The sequence below is a fragment of the Squalius cephalus genome, assembly GCF_949319135.1.
Source record: "Squalius cephalus genome assembly, chromosome: 16".
Classification (NCBI taxonomy): domain Eukaryota; kingdom Metazoa; phylum Chordata; class Actinopteri; order Cypriniformes; family Leuciscidae; genus Squalius; species Squalius cephalus.
This window is the reverse complement of record NC_137137.1, coordinates 11,693,409-11,718,925: the sequence shown is the minus strand read 5'-3', so window position 1 is coordinate 11,718,925 and position 25,517 is coordinate 11,693,409. Positions and strand designations below refer to the sequence as shown.

The 25,517-nt window shown below is 38.1% G+C and overlaps 1 protein-coding gene across 1 annotated transcript; it reads right to left on the bottom strand.

Moving 5' to 3' along the window:
- Window positions 1–1,264: 1,264 nt before the first annotated feature.
- Window positions 1,265–23,659, bottom strand: col2a1a (collagen, type II, alpha 1a). The gene is made up of 54 exons (XM_079897019.1): window positions 23,388–23,659; window positions 20,805–21,014; window positions 19,393–19,409; window positions 19,255–19,287; window positions 19,121–19,153; window positions 18,849–18,902; window positions 18,541–18,642; window positions 18,375–18,452; window positions 17,547–17,591; window positions 17,337–17,390; window positions 17,072–17,125; window positions 16,921–16,974; window positions 16,733–16,786; window positions 16,595–16,648; window positions 15,429–15,473; window positions 15,266–15,319; window positions 15,110–15,154; window positions 14,721–14,774; window positions 14,503–14,601; window positions 14,327–14,371; window positions 14,065–14,163; window positions 13,849–13,902; window positions 13,584–13,691; window positions 13,443–13,496; window positions 13,255–13,353; window positions 13,028–13,081; window positions 12,291–12,389; window positions 12,123–12,176; window positions 11,979–12,032; window positions 11,803–11,856; window positions 11,631–11,684; window positions 11,490–11,534; window positions 11,275–11,373; window positions 10,601–10,708; window positions 10,427–10,480; window positions 10,282–10,335; window positions 10,129–10,182; window positions 9,951–10,004; window positions 9,271–9,378; window positions 8,991–9,044; window positions 8,802–8,855; window positions 8,511–8,672; window positions 8,278–8,385; window positions 7,684–7,791; window positions 7,478–7,531; window positions 6,994–7,101; window positions 6,505–6,558; window positions 6,047–6,154; window positions 5,893–5,946; window positions 5,678–5,785; window positions 5,306–5,594; window positions 3,983–4,170; window positions 3,324–3,566; window positions 1,265–2,747 (listed from the first exon to the last, which is right to left on the bottom strand). The coding sequence occupies exons 1-54, from the start codon at window positions 23,479–23,481 to the stop codon at window positions 2,601–2,603; spliced, it is 4,476 nt and encodes a 1,491-aa protein (XP_079753145.1). The 5' UTR covers window positions 23,482–23,659; the 3' UTR covers window positions 1,265–2,600.
- Between the last annotated feature and the right edge of the window lie 1,858 nt (window positions 23,660–25,517).

The following is a 25,517-nucleotide window of genomic DNA, read 5'->3' as shown; positions in this document are numbered from 1 at the left end:
TTAATCTAAGCCTTGTCTGTGAAACCGGGCTTGTGTTTCATAAATTGCAGACCTGTGCTGCTACACCGATTCCCTTGAGTGCACTGAGTTCTAGTAATTTTCATAAAAGGTTAACATTTTAAATAGGCCTATAATACACATCTCATTAAATGCTAAAGCTCTTAAGTTGGGTTGACAATAATTTGTAAGATTTTGGATGGATTGTCCCAACCACCCGCACAAAAAAACTCCTTAATTCTGCACAAATTATATAGGCTAAACAACATAATTTTGCTTCATAATGGCAAAATTCATCAAAAGGTGACGGCCTTGGGGCACTATTAATTTTGTACCTAAAAATAATCGTGGAACTGAATTATCAAATGCAAAAACATTAAAAAAAAATTGTCTTTTGGAAGTTAATCAATCCTGGCTCAAAAACCTGAGGGGGCACGTGTCCCCTCGGTTTGAAAAGTTGCTAATTGAACTTATGGGCAAAATTGGAATGTCACACAAAACATGTAAGGGATAATGTAAATCCAGCCAGTTGTTATCTCAGAATAAACACAGACAGGGTGATCAGGACCCCGACGGGAAGCAGAGTTTCTGTGTAACTTTTGCCATATTTTCACACTTAAAATTTTGCTTTGGTAATCCTCTTTTACCTTTGTGCTCTTTTGTACAAAGAAATAAGCCTTCTGACATTTCTCTCCTATGTGGTTGCCTTGTTGTCAGCAAGTCTGTGAATGATTCAGTGGGCTTTTAATTGTCGAGAAATTACTCGTATTTAAATGTTTGGTTCAACATTCTCATCTGTTGATCAAAAATTGCCTGACTTGCAGCAGAAAAGTTTTATTTTCAGGAGGGTGTACTCATTTATGCAACACAACATTTTATTAATTTGATAAAAAAATCTTCCTGATTAATATTGACATGCTTTTCTGGTATTTGATCAACCAGACTTGCTGGAACATTATATCTTCATGGAACGCTAATATGTCTTCTACGTAAAGGTATAGTATTTGCTGAATTTGTGGACTTTCGGACAGGGTGTACTCATTTATGCTGAGTACTTGTACAAGCCTTTGTGTCTGATACCCTGTGTGCTTCTATTCCAGAAGATTCCCAAATATACAGTACACACGCACGCACGCAAACTAATACAAACAAGCAATGCAACTATAGTTTTGTACTCCAAATCCATACATTTAAAATGTTGTGCTCATGATGATTAAAAACACAATTAAAATCTGACTTCATAATTCCTTGTTTTTTCCTTTATTTTCAATTTACATTAATTAAAATCGTAACAAAACCAGAACCAAACAGAGAGAACAAACAAACAAAAAAAGACCAAGATCATAATAATATTAATTATAACAAAAATATACACACCCTCATACACACACACATCCTGCTCAGTGCTACGGCGATCCTTTGGGAGCAAAATTCCGGCATTGCCAAAAGAGTCCCTCTTTCTTTTGATCATCCCGTGTAGTTCCGCATCCTCTGAGCAGGCTGTGTGTGTTGAATGAGGCCAGTTAGGGAGTGGGATGGTCTGGGAATTCTGGGAAATACTGACTGATAGATCAATACTAATAGCACCTTCTGAAGATGGACTGAGCCGTGCCGGGGTGTCTTCCTGACGTTTCTCGAACCCCATGCTGCTTTCGTTCACATCCAGATTTTAACTTTGTTTTTTTCTGTGTGAGGTAGCTTTTCTTGAAAAATGAAGATCATGCAAATAAACAAAAAATAGAAATGTTTTCCAAATTTTATTAGATTTTTTTTTCCTTATTTGCTATTATGTTAAGGGACCAAAACTTCCTTGTTTGGGCGATCATGAGAAAAAAATATTGATTTACAAAAAAAAAAAAAAAAAAAAAGAAAGAAAGAAATGGAACTGCACTTTCCCCCAAAAATTGTAGGTGTGTATAGGCACATGCTCACACACACAAACACATAATTGTGAAAATATATAGATCTGGCTGCTTCAGTAAAGACTGAATCAAGATTTTTTTTTTGTTATTATACACAGTAAATATAAACTTATTCCCTCCTCAGGTTTAACATTTCACAAAATCTTGCATAATGTGATGTTTTCTTCTGAGTCACAGTCAAGAGGCAGAAGGAGGGGTGAAGTGGGACTGGGTATGGCCGTTTTCTTTAGTGGGAGGGACTACTGTGGTATCCAGCCATGACGCTGTACAGCATCACCCACCCACCCACCCACCCTCTGCAGGATGTGATGACATCAAGCCATGTTTCTGTCTTTCATTGAATCTCTTATTCTTCTTGTTGCGCTCACTTGTTCTGTCCCCCTCTTGGCTCCCGTCAGGAGGAGGCGCTGCACTGAGGACTTGTGGGAAACATGGCTGGATTTCAGAGGGAGAGACTATTTGGGGCAATCCCATTTAGCGATGGTTTTCCTGCACACTAAACATGGACAGCACGACTTTTTGTGTTTTAGAGAAAAAAAACTTTCGTCAATTTTCAGATTTCTTTTCTTTTCTTCCATATTTCGTTATTTGGAGAGTGTATTGCATCCTCACAGTTATTGCTCGTCATTGGTATTTTTCCATGTCTTATCTCAATCCACATATGTTTTTGTTTTGTTTTTTTTACAAGAAGCAGACTGCACCAATGTCCACTCCAAACTCCTGATCTGCTCCTCCGATGTCCATTGGAGCAATGTCCACGATGGGCAGCCTGGATGTCTTCTGAGTTTTGTACTCAATCACAGTCTTGGCCCACTGACCAGTGTGCTTCTGTAAGACAGCAGAAAAGCCATGTAAGTAGTGTAAATATTTTACTATTTTATTTGGGGTCAACACAAATTTTGTAAGAAGCCTGCACACCAAGCCTGCATTTGTTTGTAAAAAAAAAAAAGTGATATTGTGAAATATTATTACAATTTAAAATAAGTATTTTCAAATGTAATTTATTCCTGTGATGGCAAAGCTGAATTTTCAGCATCATTACTCCAGTCTTCAGTGTCACATAATCCTTCAGAAATCACTCTGATATGCTGATTTTGTGCTCAAGTAACATTTATTATTATTATTATAATCAATTTTGAAAGCAGTTGTGCGGCTTAATATATTTGTGGAATCCATGATACGTTTTTTTAGGATTCTTTGATAGCATTTATTTGAAATAATGTTTTCTAACATTATAAATATCTTTACCGTAATTTCTAATCAATTTGGTGCTTCCTTGATGAATAAAAGTATTATTTTCTTTAGAAAAAAGATTACTGACCCTAAACCTTTGAACAGTAGTGTGTATAATTTCATTTATTTCATTAAAATGTAATTAAAAGTATATTATATGGTGTGATTCACCTTGCAGCCATCCTCAAGCACGCCATATGTAAAGCGGCTGTTGCCCTCTGCTCTGATCTCCACATCATTGGAGCCCTGCAGCAGAACGGCCTTCTTCAGGTTTCCTGTGGCTTGGTCCATGTAAGCCACACTGTTCTTGCAGTGGTAGGTGATGGTCTGAGTGGCCTCAGTAGACAGCAGTCTCAGGAAGTTCAACTGGATGGTGGTAGTACTAGGAGTCTGGCTGCTATCAGCATAGCTGAACTGTTAGAAAAGGGAAAAAAAATAGTTTTACTTGAAAATGGTCATTAATATCACTGAAAGGTTAAATGTAACACTAGAAAAATAGATGGCAAACTGGAAAGGAGGGAGTATTTCAGCATAGTTCCTTGTCCCTGCTGATTTATGATTTGCTGATTTTCAGTACCATGGACCAACAGAAATTCAGAACTGTGAACAGCTCCCCAAACCAGCTGTGATCTCAACCACATGATTGGAATTTGCAAGGACTCAGGCTGGCTTTGGAACAACTGTTCATAATCAAATACAAATGTGCCTTTTTGTGGTACTGTAAACCTTTAAACAGACTTTTTATGATTTCTTTTTATGTTTAGTTTTGTTTGTGGTCACATAACTCAAATTTAAAGTGAACATCTCCAAAATGAAAGGATTATACTCACGTGGAATCCACCATTCATGCTCTCTCCAAACCACACGTGTTTCAGCCCCTTGCCCTTACTGCTCCACCAGTTCTTGCGTGGGATTTTGGGAGTGCTGGGCTTCACACAGGTCTCTCCGGTCTCCATATCACAGAAGACTTTGATGGCATCAGCACTGCTACCAAGGTTAGGATCAACCCAGTAGTCACCTGTGGATTGGGACCAAACATTCAAGTCAAGTCACCTGTTTTTATATAGTGCTTTATACAATATAAATAGTTTCAAAACAGCTTCATAGTAATAAACAGAATCATTGATGCAAACGTCATCAAATATGAGACAAACTAAAATAAGACAGCTAAAAAGACAATAGAGTCATTATTCAGTTCATGTCAGTTCAGTGTTGGTTGAGTTCAGTTCATTAACTGTGTAAAGTTCATCAATTATTTATGAAACAAGTTCAATTCAGTTGTACAGAAGACAATTGTGCCGTTATTAAGCTCATTTCGGTTCAGGTTTTGTTCTCATCTGATAATGTCAATGTAGTCAAATCGATAATATTACAGAATATTAAGTGTCTTTTAAACCCCAACCAAAAGTGACAGTGCCAAGGAACATGAACTCCATCAGGTGACAGAAATGAACATTTGGGAAACCAGGATCAGTCACAGGGCCAATTCTCCTCTGCTCAAATGAACAAATGTCAGTAATAGTGAGTATCAATCAAGCAAGTGTGTTTGACTGTTTGAATCAGGGTGTCCAAACTAGGTCCTGGAGGGCCACTGTCCTGCAGAGTTTAGCTCCAACTTGCCTCAACACATCTGCTTGGAAGTTTCTAGTATGCCTTGTAAGACCTTGATTAGCTGGCACAGGTGTGTTTAATTGGGGTTGGAGCTAAACTCAGGAGGAAAGTGGCCCTCCAGGAGCAGGATTGTAGTGATGGGAAGTTCGGATCATTTTACTGACTCTAATAAATATTCGTTCATTTTGATGAGCGAGATCAAACGAGAGAGTCATTTCTTTCATTTGAGTGGCTTTATATGTTATTCTTTTAACAGCCAAATTCCCTGAACACATCTACGCAATCTTGATCATATTCTGAATTCAGAAATCATTGTAATACAGCCAAAGAAAATTTACTGGGAACATAAATATTTACTTTACCTTCCGAGTCTTTCGTTCATTTGTCATGTGACAGACGCAATGAACGGATGGTTCATGATTGACCCATCACTACTGGATTGAACACCCCTGGTTTTGAGCATTTGGAAGCTCTGTCGTGATGCATATGAACATTCTCCTAATGTAAAATTTTCTCTGAATCGTTTCTTCTTCATTTCTTACCGCTCTTCCATTCAGGGTGGCAGAGTTTCAGGTCTCGGCAGGAGCGTGCAGGTTTCTTGCGGGAGCCATCTGGGCTGCGGATGTCCTCGATCTGGCTGTTGATTGACTTCAATGTGGCATCCACCTCCACATCATGTTGTCTAAGAGAGCTGGAGGCCTCGTCGGCACGCATGTAACGCAGAGGATCGGGTCCTTTCTCAGTCTGAGCCAACCCAGCGAAGGCAGACATGTCAATGCCAGGGCCAGGGGGACCAGGAGGACCAGGAGGTCCAGCGTTACCAGGTGGACCCTAAAGAGAGCAGAAAGGAAGAAAAATGAATCAGACATATTCCATTCGATATGAATGTCTGTGAATATTTCAGCTGCACTCACACTTGGGCCAGACTCTCCAGAGCGTCCACGAGGTCCAGGTGGTCCAATGGGTCCAGGCTGACCGTTAGAACCGTCCTTACCAGCTGGTCCAACAGGTCCGGAAGGTCCCTATTGCAAATAAGATGAGTTAAAGACACCATTAGTGATCCATCTGAGCATTGAAGTTTCTAATTTGTGGTTCTCAGCAAGTTTAAGACAACAGAACTGACACTCACCTTAGCGCCAGTTGGTCCAGAAGGTCCGGCAGCACCCTGGTCTCCAGGAGAACCCTTTTTTGAGCAGACACAACAGAGTTGTTAACATATCTCATATCACTGCTTTACCATTATAGCCTGTTTGTAAAAACTAAGACTTGTAAATGAGACTCACTGGAGGTCCTGGCAGACCCTGCAGACCGGTGAATCCTCTGTGTCCCTTCTGACCTCTTTCTCCAGCTTCTCCTGCCTCACCCTTATCACCACGAGGTCCTTGGGGTCCCTGATGCAGAGAAATGGAAAAGGTCCAGCAACATGTGAGCAACTACAACGTGATATACAGTAAAGCCACAAAAATGACTTTAAATGTGACTTTAAATTAATAACATGTTTAACTTGAATTAAACCAGTTCATTTAGATGTTACCACATGAAGGACAATTTTTGTATTTTAACTAAATGGAGTTTAGGAGTAAGAAAATGAACTCTTCTGGTCAATTTACTGTATTTTCTTCTTAGCTATACATTGCAAGCATAATATATTTTGAAAATGGCTATTTTGAGGATTTAAAAGCTCAAGCTGAGTATTTTTAGCTTTATGTTTTGGTATACAAGCTTAATAAAAGGTACTTACAACCATGCCTCTAGCTCCAGCCGATCCAGGGGGGCCAGCAGGTCCTTGTGGGCCCTTAAGAAAGTAAACAAGATGGTAAATACATAATAAATAAAATTACTTCATGTAATATAAGTGGTAAACATTTCTAAAGCTTTTTAGCTCTGGGCCTTTAATCTTCATAAGGATGGTCTCTTGCACATCATCCTACAGGTGATTTTTTGGGGGGGAAATTATGTAATATGATGTAATTTGTTTATTGAAATATGAGACCATACATTTATCCAAAGATATAATTGTGATATTTTAACAAAGAGTGTCAGAATTGAGGTAATCAGAATGGTCATCATTATTCAAATCACCAATGGTGGCAATAATTGTCATGCAAGCAGTAAATATATTACTGATTTGTGTTTCTGTCCCCTAGATGCAAATGTCATGCATTCTTGTATCCAGAAGATACATTGTTTGTATTATTGAAAATTAGATTTCTTAAGTTTATGTACTCACATTCTCTCCTCTGTCTCCCTGTTTGCCAACTGGACCAACGGAGCCAGGAGCACCAGGGGCACCAGGAGCTCCGGGAGCGCCAATCGGGCCAGTGTTACCACGCTCACCCTAGAGAAGAACAAACAAAATACATTATGTGTTTCAGCTGGCTGGAAATCCATCGGTGTATGGACTAGCCACCATTTTTGTCCAAAATTTTAGACAGATAAATGATTTAAAATGAAAAAGAAATATTTAACATTTTGCCAAATAACCACATTTACTATATATTAAATAAGTCATTTTAAAATTCATTTTTCATAGTTTTCCCAGTAATTTAGAAATGAAAAAGAAAATACAAAAAAGTTAACTTGACCTTTGGACCTCAGTGTATGTGGTAAATAGTAATATATTGTTTACTTGTATGGAATTTTTTAGACTTCTTTGATTTACAAAGATCAGAGGGCAATAAAAATTGATTATATGTGTTTGTTTGTTTCCTCACCTTCACACCAGTAGCACCATCTCTACCAGGTGGACCATCAGATCCAGGATTACCCTGAAGACAAACAGAACAGATGAGTGAGATCTGGTCTTGATATGGTTGTATTATATATATTGGAGGAATCTGAACTTCACTTCAGATCTACTTTTGAGTCAGATGAATCCAGTCTAGTTTTGCCTTGTTTTCTTCATGTATGTGTTTTTTACCTCACGTCCAGTCTCGCCAGCAGGTCCACTCAATCCAGGAGGTCCAACAGGGCCAGGAGGTCCACGGTCACCAGAAGAACCAGATGCTCCCTGTTTGCCAGGCTCACCCTGAGGTACAAATCATTAGTGTCAGATTAGGGACATTCCATCAGTATTTAATTATATCACCATCAGTACTTAATAATGATTTTGAGAAAAACAATTTTTTTAGATATGATGTAAGCTAAAGATATGTAAGTGGCCCATTAAAAGAGGCATTTTTAATATTAATACTTAATGGCCTGGTTGTGGCTTAGATTTAGCCAGGATTAGTCCTTAGTTCAATTAAGATATTTAAGTAGCTTTTATAAACGTGCCTTAGAAAAAAACATTACTGGTGTGCATCTTGAGACAAAATAATGGCACTGACATATTTTAAGATATGTCAGTGTAAGTTGCTTTCAGTTAAAGCAGCTCAAACATGCATTTTAGTCTGGGACTAGCTTAAGCCTTGTCTGTGAAACCGATAGATAAACACTAAAGTCTATGCTAAAATGTAAAAGAATGAGAGATTTTCAAGTGGAAAATATGTTTCTTGTGGGTTTATCTACTTACAGAGGGTCCTGGGAGTCCTGGGAATCCCCTTTCACCACGCTGACCAGGCAAACCAACAATACCACGCTGACCAGCAAGACCAGCAGGGCCAGAAGGACCATCAACACCCTACACAGTAAATAGCGAGAGAAGAAAAATTAGGAATACAGTAAGGAAAAAATGGAGCTGTGCTGAATACACCAGACAAATTTGCCTTGGGTGCTAAAATGGGCATGTATGAATCTGAGCCTTACAGGAGGACCATCCACTCCAGGCTCTCCCTTCTCTCCAGGTGAACCAGGAAGTCCACGCAGTCCAGAATCTCCTGCTCTGCCTGGGGGACCAGCATCACCACGAACTCCCTTAGGACCATCCTTACCAGCAGAACCTGCAGGGCCAACAGGACCAGGGTTACCCTGAGAGGAGAGGGAAAAATAAGTGAAAAAATATTTAGATTTTAGATTTGGATAATACAGTCTAGTCCATCAATTTAAACTAATTATGGAGGAACCACAGAGAAATGTCTGTGATTTTGAGGGGCTTACATTGGGGCCAGGTGGTCCAACTCTTCCTGCAGCACCTGGGAAGCCAGTGACACCCTACAATGGAGGAACACATTTTTGTTTAGAAAAATCAATGCAGTCTAATATCTTTACTTTCAAAGGAACTAGTAAATATTAAAAAGCAAATAAAAAGTTATTGCTCATGACTAATTTACTTATTTAGTAACTCACAGGGGCTCCTTGGGCTCCACGTGCTCCCTTGGGTCCTGTAACACCAGTTGGGCCCTGAAATTAAGCAGTGAACATTGATGATCAAATATTATCATTTCATCCAGGTAAAAACAGCACAAAGTTGATGCACTATGCTAAACTCTCAATTTATTTATGCAGACAATGACAAACCAAACTGCTTTCTAAAAACAGCCTCTTTCAATTGAGTATCAGTGTAAAACTGATTTACAAAGTGACAGTGCCTTAAAGTAGCATTAGATGCTGAGGCGAAGACCCTTACCACTGGGCCGGGTGCTCCGGATGGTCCTTGGGGTCCAGGGGCTCCACCATCACCTTTCTGTCCTGACTCACCCTGCTCTCCCTTAATTCCAGGCTGGCCATCAGCACCCTGAGGAGAGAGAGAGATGAAAGGTTGTAACCAGTTTTGGATTTCTCATAACTGAATGCTCTAAATTTCAGTTTAAATACTAAATTGACATTCCATAATTGATTATTTCACATTCCACTGGGCTATTTGAGAAAGTCAAATTGTAGCAACAGAGAATTGTACATTTTGTACATTGTACCTAAAGAGTATTAAGTTTTGTAGCAAATCTGTGGAATGTTCAATAGATGTGAAAATGATGACATTAATTGGCACATTGTTTTTCTCATCATTTTATTTGCGTTTTATGATGCTCTTTAAAATGCCAAGATCTGTCCACCTTTTCATGTCAGAAAATATTTAATTTTGAAAGGAATGCATAAATGTATAATGGTGCTAGTGGGTATATTTGTATTTTATTAGTATTCGTGTCTCACAGAATATCCCTTTATATTCACAATGTTATTAATCGGTTGTTGTTGTTTTTTTTATTTTTATTTTAATGAATTTATAATGGAAATTATATTTTATGATAAATGACAGTCTATAATATTCCATCACAATTTTGCACATTTTGTAACAGTGTTTCTACTTACAGGGGGTCCAGCAAAGCCAGCAGGTCCTGGTGCACCAATCTCACCACGATCACCCTAACATGATGACAAAAGAATAATAAACAAGAAGAAAACTGAAGATAACCTTTAGACTACACACTTGCCAAAACCAAATCACACAAATCACATTGAATAAAAATGTAACAAATGTTTTGCTTACAGGGGCACCACGAGAACCAGGAGCACCATTTGGGCCAATGGCACCAGTTTCACCCTGTGAGAGAAGAAAAAGAATAGTGAATTAAACAATACCCTCAAATAAATTTAGCATACAATCAATGGTGGAAGACCACAGCAGGGATGAGACATTCACCTTTGCGCCATTGGGACCAGAAGGACCAGGTGGACCAATTGGACCAGTCAAACCCTGAAAATAAAATGACAGAAACATCATTACTTATAATGAGTAAGAAAAATGCAAGCAATTTCCTTACATTTGCTGTATATATAGCACTTACTCTTGAACCATCTTTGCCAGGAGCACCTTCGGGTCCTTTCTCTCCGCTGTCACCCTAGTAAATGAGACATTCAATAAGTCATTCAATCATTCAGTAGGCTGTTCATAAGTAATATGACATTAGGTTGATGTAATCACTGAGAGGAGGGGTTGTACCATTTCTAAAGACACTTACTCTGTCACCTTTAGCTCCAGAGATTCCAACAGCTCCTCTCTCACCAGGCATGCCCTGCAGACCGGGAGGGCCCTGAACTCCAGCAGCACCAGCTGGTCCAATTGCACCCTGTTGGAAATCAAGCAGAGACATGAGTAGGAGTTTGAGAGATTGGCTGTGTTGAGGGTGTTGGGGTGGGGTCCAAAAGTTTGAGACCACATTGAAAATCTGTTGTTGTTTTATTTTAACTTGGAAGTAAACAAATATTTATAAAGAATTATTATTTAAAAAAATAAGTTATTGAGTTAAATATAAGTTATTTATAAAACTATAAGTTACAAAAATTGAGCTTTTAAAAAAATTTAAACTAAAAAAGTGTATGCTGTAAAATTAATACAAAATATTAAAGAGATTGCTAAACAAATGTAAATTTATTTCATAGTTACTGTAACTCCAGGCAGTATATAGTTTGTATAAATACAACTGGAGGAATTAAAGTAGAAAATAGATCTTTTAAATTGTAGTTGAATTTCAAAATATTACTGTTTATTGTATTACTATTTGTGATTTAATAAATGCAGCCATGGTAAGCATAATAGACCATAAATGGTAGTTTATGTATTCATTTGACTGTTTAAGGATTTAAATTTTGAATAGTAGAGCACAATCTCAGTCAGATGTGATTTGGGTCTGACCTTAGGTCCATCAGTTCCGGGAGTTCCTGGAAGTCCCCTTGGTCCCTGGAGACCCTGAGAGCCAGCACCTCCTCTCTCACCAGGGAAACCACGTTCACCCTGAGAGAAGCACAGGCAAGAGTTATTTTTGTGCAAAGTAATGAATAATTAGTCATTAGTACTGATTTGCATAGAGTGCAAATTGGGAATCTTGTTAGTTCAGGATAGGAACTCACTCTTGGTCCAGTGGAACCGGCAGCACCACCCTCTCCAGGAACACCCTATAGAGAGGAAGAAAATCAGGATAGTTAAAATCACTATTAACATCACAACAGCACAAATGGAGAATAATAACATATACCTTAAGTGATCCTTACCTGGTCACCAGGTTTACCGGGCTCTCCGGGGGCTCCAGTAGGTCCTGGCAGACCCTGTGCAAAAAATAGAGTAAATATTACAAAACCCTGATAATTACACTTATCAAAAAGTGAAAACTTTTGAAAGAGAGTGAAACCCTCTTTCACAGTTAGTTGTGTTGTGTAATTGTACCTGGAAGCCAGATGGACCAGGCTGACCTTGCTCTCCTCTCTCACCAACAGCACCCTTAAAGCACAATGAAATCACAATTTATTTAAAAATCCAAGGAATTATTACAAATGGGATTTTAATATTATTGATTCATTTAAAAAATTGAGGCATTGTGCGTGATGTGACAAAATACTAACAGCAGGGCCAGGTGGACCAGCAACTCCAGTCTCTCCATCTTTACCAGGCAAACCCTAATAGAAGAAAAAACAAAGAGAGACAAATCTGAGAATATCTGAAAAAAAATAATATGCATGAAAAAAATCTGTTGTAACATGACTTACTCTAAGACCAGGCCGTCCAATAAGTCCTTTCTCTCCAGTTTTTCCAGGTTCACCCTGTGTGGGAGAGATACAGTCCCTTCAGTATAATACATACACTTCCCAGCCACTTTTATGGACATGAATATGAACCCTTGTAGATAATTTGCAGAAATACTTTAATGGTCTTACATTGGCTCCCTTAGGTCCAGGGAATCCCATCACTCCAGGCTGACCACGAGCTCCCAGAGGCCCAGGAGGACCAGGGCGTCCATCTTCACCAGCGGAACCCTACAATGAATAAAACATCTTCAGCACTGAAGATTGCCTCTCAACTATGTTGATATGCACCGATTAGCATCTGAATATCATTTGTACCCAAAAGATATTTTGTCACTTTTAAGGTAAAATGTACACTAGCGTTCAAATGTTTGGGGTCTGTACGATTTTTTTCTGTTTTTGAAAGAAGTCTCTAATGCTCAACAGGGCTCCATATATTTGATTAAAACAGTAATATTGTGAACTGTTTTCTATTTTAATACGTTTTAAAATTCAATCTATTCCTGTGATGGAAAATCTGATTTTCCATCAGAAATAATTTGTATATGCTTATTTAGTGCTCAAGTAACATTTCTTATTATTATCAATGTTGAAAACAGCTGTGCTGCTTAATATTTTTGAGGAAGCTGTGATATGTTTTTCAGGATTCTGATGTTTTAAAAATGGTTAACTCTGAAGCTGTGTGAATTAAAGAGACTACAAATGAACTGTGTCCCTCTAGGATAAAAATATTAATTTCTTTCTATGAAAGAAAAAAAAAAATCGTACTGACCACAAACTTTTGAATGGTAGTGTACATCACTTTGCAGTCTATAACTCTTTACTTTTAAAGTGACAATAAAAGTGCTTTAAATTTTATAGATACTCACAGGTGCTCCAACTTTTCCTTGAGGTCCAGCATCACCAGGGCGTCCAGTGAGACCCTGTTAGAGGAAGGAACAGATGAACTGTGAAAAATGCACTGAGCCTTTAAAGCAACAAGCATAAAAGCTTAGATTTTAGATTGTAATAATCTGTTAGATTAAAGTCATGATTATCTAAATTGATCTGAATATTATGTTTTCAGATAAATCAAAGAAATACCACAATGACTCACTCTGGCTCCAGGAAGACCAGGCTCGCCTGTGCGGCCAGGATCTCCAGTCCCTCCTTTTGGTCCGGTCAAACCTGGAACACCACGATCACCAGGTGCACCCTATCATAGGACAGAACATTTGAGTACAGAAATCAGGAGGAAATACATGTGTTGAGTAGTTGAGTAACCAACTAGTCTAAATCAACAACCTTTGCTCCAGCTAGACCATCCTGACCAGGGAATCCGCGGTTACCTGGAGCTCCCTAATAAGGAAGAACACATATGGACTTATTAGTGTGGTTCTTTATCATTCTGTGAATCAGTAAAACTAATTTGGATATGATACATACTCTCTCTCCAGGGGGTCCGAGAGGTCCGGCAGAACCAGGCTCTCCTCTTGGTCCTCTCTTTCCTTCCTCTCCAGATGGCCCAGGGGAACCCTGAGGTCCTACAACACCCTGTGTAATTAGGAGAAAAATATGCCTGATTAGTTTGATTGTTCATTTGATTGTTATGGTACTTTAAAGTGGCCTTTAAAGTGGATACAATTCAAAGCCTTTAAAGTGGATACAATAGAAAGGACAGCTGATGATAAGTATGACGTTGGTTACTTACACGCTCTCCCTTGGGTCCAGCCTCGCCTTTAAATCCTGGGATACCAGGGTCTCCCTGTATAAATACAATAGTGTTTTCAATAAGTACAATGGCAAACCTCAACTGGTAGAATAATCAGTAACCTGTGCTATCCGGATCCTCTATATGAAATAATTAAAAGATGTCTGGGAAACACTGAGAGCTATTTTTAAATTGGTTCAGAATATGATTACGTACAGATTGTCCCTTAGGCCCAAGAGGTCCAGTAGCTCCCTGAGGTCCGGGCGGGCCACGGGGTCCTGGAAATCCAGGGGCACCAGCAATGCCAGAAGCACCCTGCAAAGGGAAAATGAATCAATTGTTGTTTACAATAGATTCACTCCAACAGTGTGACCAGAGTGTTAAAGTTGGCATGAAAAATTGTATGCTAAAAAATGTATTTTATTTTATTACAGATAAATTAGAGAAAGACATTTGTTTATTATGTGGATATACTCACAGCAGATCCTTTGGCTCCAGGAATACCATCAGTACCAGGGTTACCCTGCAGAATGTAAACATTTAATATTTAAAAACTAATTTTAACCATTGAAATCCAAAATATTGTATATATTGTATACAATGACAAAGAAAATCAAATATTTTGCTTGTAATATTATCTGTAAGTTTACTCACAGATGCACCAGCAGGTCCAGGTGATCCAGGTGTTCCGGCTTCTCCACGGGGTCCTTGTGCACCCTCAGGTCCACGAGCTCCAGTGGGACCAGCTTCACCCTGCAGGAGTAAAGATCACATCTCATTGTCAAGGCTAATTGTATTTCTTATACTTCAAATGTTTAAATTTGAGAATGGTAAGGAATTCACAGAAGTGCTGTAGATGATGGATATTTTACCTTAGAACCAGGGGATCCAGGGAAACCTGGAGCACCAGCAGGGCCAACAGGACCCTGAGGACAGAAACATCAACAAATGATCAAAGAGGCATGCTTATTTCTTCTGCACCCTACACATCCTTTTAATGTTATTCTTTGATTTGTAAGTGGATGATGCACACTTTCAGATTTTTTCAAGTAAAATTGTAAAATAATTTGACTAAATATTGTGTGAAATCATTTGCTATCAAGTTTTATCAATATATTTATATATATCGATAATTGTCCATGTTGATGTCTCTATGTAACCCATATGGGTTTACTATTAGTTAACAATAGCCATAGCATTAATGAAGTAAAACCAAATGATCTGAGAACTTGCACTTGAGAAAGTAAGAAAAAGCACTTACAGGAGGACCAGCGGGACCAGGCAGACCATCATTACCACGGGCACCCTATGGACAGACATAAGTAGAATCATTATAGTTTGAAGCCACCATCAGCTACACAAATTTTGATCATATATAGTATTCTTAATTAGGCCAGTTATCTGAGTGTTCACTTACAGCAGCACCAGTTGCACCAGGACGACCTCTCTCACCGGGCAGACCACGTGGACCCTGACAGATAAAAAAAGAAAATAGGATGGAGAAAGTGAGATGCACTATTTCAGTGTCCGAAAACTACATCTATTGAATCATCAGGCCATTTCTGACTTTAGGTACTCACCATTGGTCCAGGAGCACCACTCTCACCGTTAGAACCTGCCTCACCCTGGAGGAAAAGAGAAGAGATTGATTAGACCTTTCTGTTGCATAATTTGCTCAGAAATTAGTAAAAATTAATTAATTAACATCTGTGCAGGTAACACATGTTCCTCAATGATTCTTAAAGGTCTGGTGTCTTTAGGAGTATCTAGGAGTCTTCATAGTTTAAAATATCTTTATATATAAAATAAATTGAAATCAATTCAATTATATTAGTTGTCTTTACTATGTACAAACATTTAAATCAATCATTTGATACAATGCACTTATGTTTTTACATTGTACTTCTATTATTATAATTACCTGCATGTAATTACATCTGTAATTCTTTTCTGTAATTACAGCTATAATTACACTGTTGACCCTTCCCTTCCATTTTAACCCAGCCTTAAACCTACACGTACCACCAAACCTTTCCCTAAACTAACCCATATACCCCACCTCAATAGCAGGTGTACAGTGTAAGTACATTGTATTTATATTTGATGTAAGTACATAATAATTAAATACACCTAATATTAAGTGTGACATTATTCAATATATATGTTCCTTACAACTACATAAATCTATTATAATTCTGATGCCCTATGGAACCTGTGTGCAGTTTATTCTTGCATGCTGTTTGTCAGAAATGATTATAGACAGTGTGTTATGTGACTTTTACATCATTTATCTTTTATCTAAGAGTTGGGTATAAATGAGCAGGTAATATTTTATTAGGGGAAATATGTTATTATCTCAGTTTCTCTTAAGGTCCGGTGTCTTCATAGTGGTCTTTATAGTTTAAAATATATTTATCATATAAAATATCTTTAGAAATTAAATTAAATATTACATTAAATAATATATATTGCTCCAAAGCATATTTGCAAACAATATTGCCTTACAACTAAATCAATTTATTAAATGTCAGTTACAATTCTGATGCCCTATGAAACCCATGTGCAGTATATTCTTACAGGCTGTTTGTCAGATATGATTGTAGACTGTACTGACCACAAACTTTTAAATGCAGTGTCCATCACTTTGCAGTCTGTAACTATAGACGGTGTATGTGACTTATACAGATTTTATCTGTAAGAGTTGGGTGTTTTGGCTAAAAACAGATTGTTTTTTATGTTGCTGTACCTTAGCACCTGCGGCACCGGACTCTCCTTTAGCTCCATCAATACCTGGGTGTCCCTACAAACACATTCAAAGATGTTAGATGCATTCAGAAATAAACAAACAGAGAAACAAATGACTCCAGTTTCTACTGAAACTCACTCTGTGTCCCTTGATTCCAGGAAGGCCAGGAGTTCCGGGGAATCCACGGGCTCCCTATCAAATGAAAAAAAAAAAAAAAAAATTCAATGATTATGTTGCATCTTTGTAAAAATTGTATTATATAAGATTGTATGACCATCATCAGAATACTAACAAGTGACCAAAACTGTTGCATGCTGGCTGCTTACCTGAGGCCCTGGGGGTCCACGCTCACCAGGCTTACCATGTTTGCCAGCCTCACCCTGGAAAGAGAACGGGCATAGACATATTAGTTAATATCTGTCAAGTTTCACTATTTAGAATAGGTTGAATATCAAGCCAGTGGCAAAAATTACTCACATCACTTCCGGGTTTTCCAGGGGGACCCGCTGGGCCACGGGGTCCAAGGGCACCCTAAAATAAACCAAAGGTTAGTTAAACTTGCATTGTGTCCTAGTAAATAGACTTTACCATTGCTGTCTATAAAGCCATGTCATTGCCAATGTGCATATGAATGTGTCATCTGTTTGAGCCATGTAATATGTATGTGGGTATATAAATGTTTATATAAATGTGTCATATGAGTAGGCTTGTGCTCTAAACCAGCAAGATTTGGGACACTCACAGCAGGGCCGGGTTCACCAGTCTCTCCAGGGTTGCCTTGGAAACCTTGTGGGCCCTGGAATAGGAATAAATGACAGTGTGGGGTTAGGAGTTGGCATTGGTGGGTGCTAACATTTACTTATATCTGTCTCATCAATGGTAGCTTCTGTTATTTTTCAATAAATTGGTAATATGAAATTATTATATGAGCATGAATGATGCGTTTACTTACAGGTGCTCCAGAGGGACCGGGAGGACCACGGGGACCCATTGGACCCTGTAGAAAAAGATAAAGTTAAATGCAGATTGGCCACTTTGACCCAGATAAACAAAAACAGCATGAGAGTGTTGTATTTTCCATTTATTTATAGATTATGTTTCAAAGCTGTCTAATAAATTTAATTATTTGTTTCACTGTGTGTAATTTTATTTTTAGTAACCACATTTATTGTGGGTATATGTTCATATGTTACAAGCTTTGAATCCGTGAATCACTATAGAAATTAAGCCTCCATTTGAAAAGGCTTTTGTCAGCAGGACACACTAATGATCAGAAAACATGGAACAGATTAGACTCTTCTTACATTGTTCAGAATGTTTCAGGGTTGATCATTTATTTCAATAAAAATGTTTGGCAATGGATTCATTTGAAATCACAGAAAGAAGTACAATAACAAAGCAGCACCTTAAATAGAGGCCTATGCTCATCTCAATACTAAATATTGAAATTTCAGGTGTTTTATTCATTTGTGCATATTTTTGCATTATTTTCTTTTATTTTCTTTATTTGTGTGTTAAAAATTCAGCTTATGTCTATCCAGACCATTCCACAAGGGGGCAGTTTGTGAATTAAAAACCTGTATACTATAATAACTATGAATATTTATCTTGTTCTGACATATTGTTAAAGTTCCATATTAGCCAAATTGAGTACTTTAAAATTTGACTTGATGTGAGATTAATTTCAAATGAGTTTAAAACTGATGTGATGTGCCAAGTCATTTAATAGTTATTTCATACATATATATGTTTTCAGCGTGGGAACACTGTTTTTTCTCACCATTGGTCCCTGCATCACACCCATCTGAGCACCTCCTGCCTTCTCATCAAAACCACCAGCCATCTGAGCAGCAAAGTTCTGCACACACACAGAAAAACACACTTACAGTAACCCAAAAAAGAGGCAGACACAAATTTAGCAAGCAGAAGAAGGAGGAGAGACGTACTCCTCCAAGTCCATTAGGTCCTGGTGGCCCAGGGGGTCCAGGGGGTCCTGGGTTTCCAGGTGTACCAGGCTCGCCATCTCTCCCTCTTGGCCCGAGATTTCCCTAAGAGGAGGGGGGGAAACAGGGCATATGAGTGGAAAAGAAAAGAGAGTGAACAGATTAACTAAAGCCTTTTCACATGACAGCTTCCTGCAGAGTGTGTCCACTGCCCCCTAAATGTACCCGGATAACTGCTAATAAGGTTTGACATCACTTTACCTAACAAGTCTGAGAAAAAAAAAAAAGTTTGAAAAGGAAAAATGTCTTACCTTCTCACCCTTAGGTCCTTTCTCACCACGTGTTCCTTGCTCTCCTGGGGGTCCCTAAAATCACAGAAAGAAAGAAAAAATGTCAAAAAGAAAAGTTGTAGATAATTTATCTACAATAAACAATTTATCTACAATCTCTGAAGTGAACTCAAGAACTCGAAAAAGTTGCAACAATAGGCAAATAAACGTTCAGTAGAGCCATCTAGTGGAGAAACGCAACGCAGCATTACAAATTATTCAGAAATCTACTAGCAAAGTGTTTATAATCTCACCATTGGGCCAGCAGGTCCTCTTGGTCCAACTACCTACAGAAACAAATAAATAAATATTATTTAGCAACTCCAGTTTTTACAATTTGGTGAAATCATTCTAAAACACAAAGTTGTTTACTAGTGAAATGACTTACATCTGCAATATCGCCTGGTTCTCCTTTCTGTCCCTGTGGAGAGTAAGAAAGAACTTATTTAAGACCTAAACCTTAAGAATATTAGATATTTCTTAAATAACGACCTTGATAAGTGAATAAGTCATGTCAAGACCTCACCTTTGCACCAATTGACTCTGTTGAATCAGGTCACAGGATGAGGGGAAAATAATAAAGATTGACCGTTAGACACAGAAGGAATTCTATGTATACATTCTATCAATTAGCAAGTATTCAAAGAATATAAGAACCAATGTTGCAGAATAACTGTCTGTCTGGAGTCATAACATCTGTCTAATACATTTAGAACAACACTGCAAGCTCATTATCAAAAAATTTGGGGTCACAAAAGGGTCAGGAAAAAAACAACCGTGAATGAAGTATTCAGCTGATTCTGACTCCTAATGAGGACGGTAAACCAGTCAGACAGTCAGTGTTACTGTAATCACTAATGAACAGCTATTCCCCGCTGAAACTACATAGCTAAAAAATTCCAACTCAGCGGCACCCCACTAGGCCGTGTACCAAAACAACATCATTCTCTTCCCAATCTGCATCGGTTAAATTGTTAAAAGCAGAATATTAAGGTGCAAGCTGAGGATCAGTTTAAAACATGATGTGCATTATAGTTGAATATTAGAAGCATTATTAAGCTATATGCTGCTAAGTAAATTCAATTAAAAACATTTTAATAAATATTTAGAGAAAACTCATTCTGTATCAGTGCCATGATCTGATTACAGTGAGACAGAGTATATTAAAAATGTTTAGGTAAAACTTTTTTGGTTTTTGACAACTATGTTCATCTTGTTATTGTGTATATCTGTAGAGCAGCAAAAAAACACATTTTGTGAAAATGAACAGAAAGTGCATTAAAAAGTTGAAAGAACACTTCTAAATTTTTCGTAGGTTGTTTTGAAAGATGTAGTTTTATGACTTCTCATTCAAAGAATCTTATTTTTCAGCTTTTCTGAAATAAAACAGTCTATGGCCAAGGTGAGTCCACTTTTTTTTTTTTTATTCAATTTCATATCAATCTATTTGAACTACTTATGTATACAATAAATATAATATAATGCTATTATATTATAGAAGACAAATCATCCTCTGAATGAAGTATCATGAGACTAAAGTATAAATAAGTTAGCTCAAAGCTTATTTGTGAGCAGTATAATTAATTGTAATTAATTGTAAATTTCCTTTTTTGTAGTGTCGACCAAATATCTTATCTAAAAACCATAGATTCCACAGCAAACTGGTGGAAAGATTGCGTTCTTTTCTGTAAAAAAACATCAACCTACTATCAAAGTCAAATGTAAAGTGGGACCATTTTAGCCATAGACAGCAAACGTAAAACTTAAAAGTGTTGCTTTCTTCCCCTTTGAATGTTGCTTTGAGTTCTGAACCAAATCACATGACCAACTTGAATAGGCTGTAGTCTGGTATGTGAGACTGTTGCCATAGTTACAGAACTCAGAGCAGACAGCTAGCGGGACAGGTATGATGAGCAAAAAGATAAGCAGAGAGCGGACCGATAGGCTCGTCGGTTTCAGCAGGGCAGATGGGACAGCACTCTCCGGGTGGAATGATGGGATTGGCACAGTCTCTCAGGTCCTCACAGATGACCTCGTCACACAGCACTGCCCCAGAGTCGCACACGCAGACACGGCATGGTTCTGGCTTCCATACAGTATGGTCTGCATACTGTTGGCCATCTTGGATGCAGCTGCCGAACTCTTCCTCTGCAGCCACCAGAAGGGGGCGACAGAATGGAGTGCATAGGGGTGAGAGACAGGTGAGCGACACATCTTCAAGCATACTAAAATAAAAAAAAAACTTCCTGAAAAAAGTTCTAAGGCCTTCCTATTATAATTATTATATTATAATTATAATTTTGAAATATTTTATATATATATATATATATATATATATATATATATAAAAAAATATATATATATATATATATATATATATATAAATATATTTTCTTTTATATATACATATAAAATATGTTCTATTATATATATTCAAATTTGTGTCCCACTTGTGGCTGACATCTGGTTACATTATGCATTCACTGCAACACTAGCTAGCAATATTTGCAGGGTACATATCTGACACCCTGGTGTAAAATGTGGGCTCCTGTAGACGGTGGATTTGTAACTGAACCCCAAATCTACTAAACTAGCCATGAATGGGGCTTTCTCAAACACAGACAGGGCTGCATTGACAGCCTGGTGCCTTATGCAAACACACCCATCTCGAAAGCTCCATCTGGATCTAATGGTCTCACTTACCACCAGGGCAAACACACACCCTCGTGGGTAGGGAAGGACAGCCCTCACACACACAGAACGCCTTGATGTGTTTCGACTTTCATATGAAAGTGTATTTGACTTTAACTCCCAGCAGCCATAATGTACATGAATGAGGCAATTATAGCTGTTTAATTCTGTAAATATGGAAAATCCACTTTTCTTGGGTGCAAATATAGGCCAGCCTAAACAAGTGTTCAGTGTAATTAACATTTCCTTGTTCACAGTAAGAGCATAAGGATATCATCATCTGGGTGATTTTTCTTCTATCACTTCAAAGTTGATCAAATCTTATAGATCATAATCTTTCTCATTCCAAGATGCTTGTGTCCCTTTGAGGTTGTCAGTATGATGTTTTGGTCATTCCAACAACATTCCAGAAACCCCCTCCCCTTCCACCCACCAAACCTAGTTCCCCAAATCTCCTTTAATCAACGCCAAATCCCCTGAACTAAACCTGAAATATTTTTTGCTTTCTAAACACTTTGCACATGTGCTAATGGTGCACCGTTTGAACCCGTGTAGGAACCTTTGCTCCTAATCTTGAGTGAAACAGCTCTGTCACTAGTGGGTATTAATGGCCTATATATATATATAGAGAGAGAGAGTTCAGATGCAAAAGCCTCTAAGTGCCATCTGAAATTTTCTTCTAGAATGATCATTTTTATCAAGCTCGTATATTTAAGTTCAGTAAATTCACTTAAATGGCAATGCAAATTATCTATTAATTGTCATTTAAGTGAAATTACTGAACTTAAATATACGAGCTTGATAAAAATGATCATTCTAGAAGAAAATTTCAGATGGCACTTAGAGGCTTTTGCATCTGAACTCTTCATATATATATTATATAGATATAGATCAGTCCTAATAATGCTGAAATGGTTACACATAACCCTCTTCTCTACACTGTAATATATATATATATATTACTATATACACTTTAGGCATCATATAGGGTTCATCAGATCGAGACACTGGCAGAATTTCCGCTGAGAACAAAGATTGTCAATATTTCTTCCGCACTTTAAACACATATTGAAGATTGGCTAGTACTGAAAGCAAGTTTGCTTTTTCATCTTAGAACTTTTTCTAGCATTACAACTAAGAAATCATAATTGTTCAGCAACTTTTAGGGAATTTGCCTTTTTCTGTCAGTAACCTAATTTTGTGGACGCAATCGATGTCACTTAACTATTTTAAAACGTTTTATATTTGACACTTTTTCTGTCATATATGTGGAAATCTATATTAAAGTGATAAGTGATGAGAGAAGGAAATGTTTATTCGCTGTACCATGACACTGATCCTATCCAGCAGAAAGTGCTCGAGCAGCGTATTGTTGCTAGTAACCTCTTGCAAACGTTTGTAAAACGCATACATACGTAATACCAAAAATTAATACATGCATAAATAGTTTAACTGTTTTGTTCTTTAACTTTAAACGTAGAAAACTAATAAAAACATGCGTTTCAGTGCGTTAACCTGTCGCGCAACTTCAGCATCTTTCATTCAGTCTCCACCGAAAACCAGAAGGCTCTGGTGCGTCTCATCGCTTGTTTGCAGTGTAGACTGCGTTCAAACTTTAAATATATGCAGACTTAAGACTTAAAATACAAGCATCCTGCATGTACTTCAGGTCTTATATTTTACAAAGAGCAAAGGCATCCCACAGTCCAGAGGTGAAACGCGCAAACCAAACTGATAAATTCCAAACTTTCCTCTCAAGTCACCATGGCAACACTGTACAATTTTTTTAGCAGAATACTTTGAATTTCAATGTGAAAAACTCCAACTTACGGTCATCTTCTTGTTGACATCTTACAAGGGATAGCAAAACGCATTGCGTTGCTACAAGTAGCAGGAGAGTCCGTGAATCCACTAATCTGAACATGTCTAAAGATTAGACATGCAGGTCCTCAGGGGTGAAAGTCGCCGAAGATCCGGCGGAGCGGCAACTCTGTGCTCGCGACGAGTGTGTAAGTGGATGTGGATGTGTTTGGGAGGATCCGACGCCAGGCACACACAGACAGAACCCACCGCGTCTGTCAGAGCTCCGCGGTTTTATGTTCACTGGCGCATTTATGAATCTTAGTTTATCCCAAAACGTGAGTCCAACCCCGACCCCCATGAGCGCTGAAATTCGAGCCATATCAGCCCCCCAGCCCACCCCATTGAGAAAGAAGAGGAAAAAAACTCCGCCACTCCTCTGTCTCAAGAACAATTCCATCCAAACCCATCCACCCCCTCCCCTCGTTGCTCTTTCCTGGCAAGTGGAGGGCTTTCGCCCTGTGCCTTTGTATTAAAGTGCATCAGAATGGCCTTTGCTCAGAAAAGAGACTTGGAGAACCAAAATACATTCATTGTTTGAAAGATTTAGACCCACCAGGCAGCACATGACCATTGAAAACCCAAGATAATGTTATGTATCGAAATACTGCGAGTATAAGAACCATGGGTGTTCATACCTGGTGCAGCAGATATGTAGAGTTTGGATTTTCAATATTACTTCCATATTCTTGCAAGAGGTTATTAAAGGGATAGTTCACCCCAAAATGAACATTTTTGACATCACTTACTCACCCTCAAGTTATTCCAAACCTGTATGAGTTTCTTTCTTCTGTTGAACACAAAATAATCCAGACAGTTGACGGTAGCCATTGACTTATAGGAAAAAATACTTTGGATATCAATGGCTACTGTCAACTGTCTGGATACCAACATGTATGAACATGCTGATTATGGATTTCCCCAAAAATCACTGTGAATCGCTTTGAAACAACAACAAAAAACATTTTGTTTTAAATTCACAATTCTAACTTAAGCTTGTGTCAACTTTATCAACTAATAATCAAGTAACCTTCAAAACTTGGCACAACTTCACTAAATCTGAACTAAGCTTACATTATTTTCTATAACTGAAAGAAAGCTGAAAAAAATATATAAACTCAAATGAAAATGAGAAATGTTGCCATGGCAAATAACTGAAATAAATAAGAAATATGTTGAAATACTAAAATTACAAAAAATAAAACTGTTAAAAAGAACCAACAAAAATTACAAAAGCACATAAAGTAATAAAAATAAAAATAAATAATATAATAGTATATGAATGATACTAAAATAACACTTTACACATATAATTCCTCTCTCAAATTCTTCACATCTGTTGAATAAATACTGATCTTTTGAACATATAACTGTAAAGTGGCATGCTTTTAAACATGTTTTTTTGCTAAAACTAGCAAGAATTCTCCATCACAGATGTATTTGTTGTGTCTTCCCCAGTTTAGTTCCTTTCTGTAACTGTTCCTCAATTCAACCACAATAAAACATCTACCATATCATTTATCCCACTGTGGGAACAGAGGAGAAGAGAAAAATGGCAATGCTCGAGGGATTAAAAGATCAAACTGCAAAAAGCAAAGTAAAAAATGAAGAAGGATACTGGAATCTCGGCCTCGGTGTGAGACATCCTGTGTATGTAGATGAGTGTGTATACAGTGTGCACATATGAAAATCAGTGTGTGTGTTTGTGGTCGTGTGCGCACATGAATGCGTGTCTATTAGTTTTATGAAGGGATATGTGTATGTGTGTGTACTCATCGGTGCGACTGTGCACACACCCTGTTCGATGTGTGTGAGTCCGAAATGAGCCCTGACTGTGTGCTCTTTAAGACACACACACAATGCGGCTCTGTGTGCAGACCTGAGGAATGTGAGAGAGCACCGGGCAGTGGGGGAGAAGAGAGCCGCGGGTGTGGATGGAGGGAGGGTGCGGAAAGGTAGAGGGATGAGGAGAGGAGAGGAGCGGTGGCAGGAACACGGCGAGGCTCCAGGGGTGTGTAGGGTGGCTGGGTTGCTGTGGATCAGATGATGTGGGGCCTGACCATTGGCAGGAAACCCCGTGTCGGCAGCAAAACACTAACC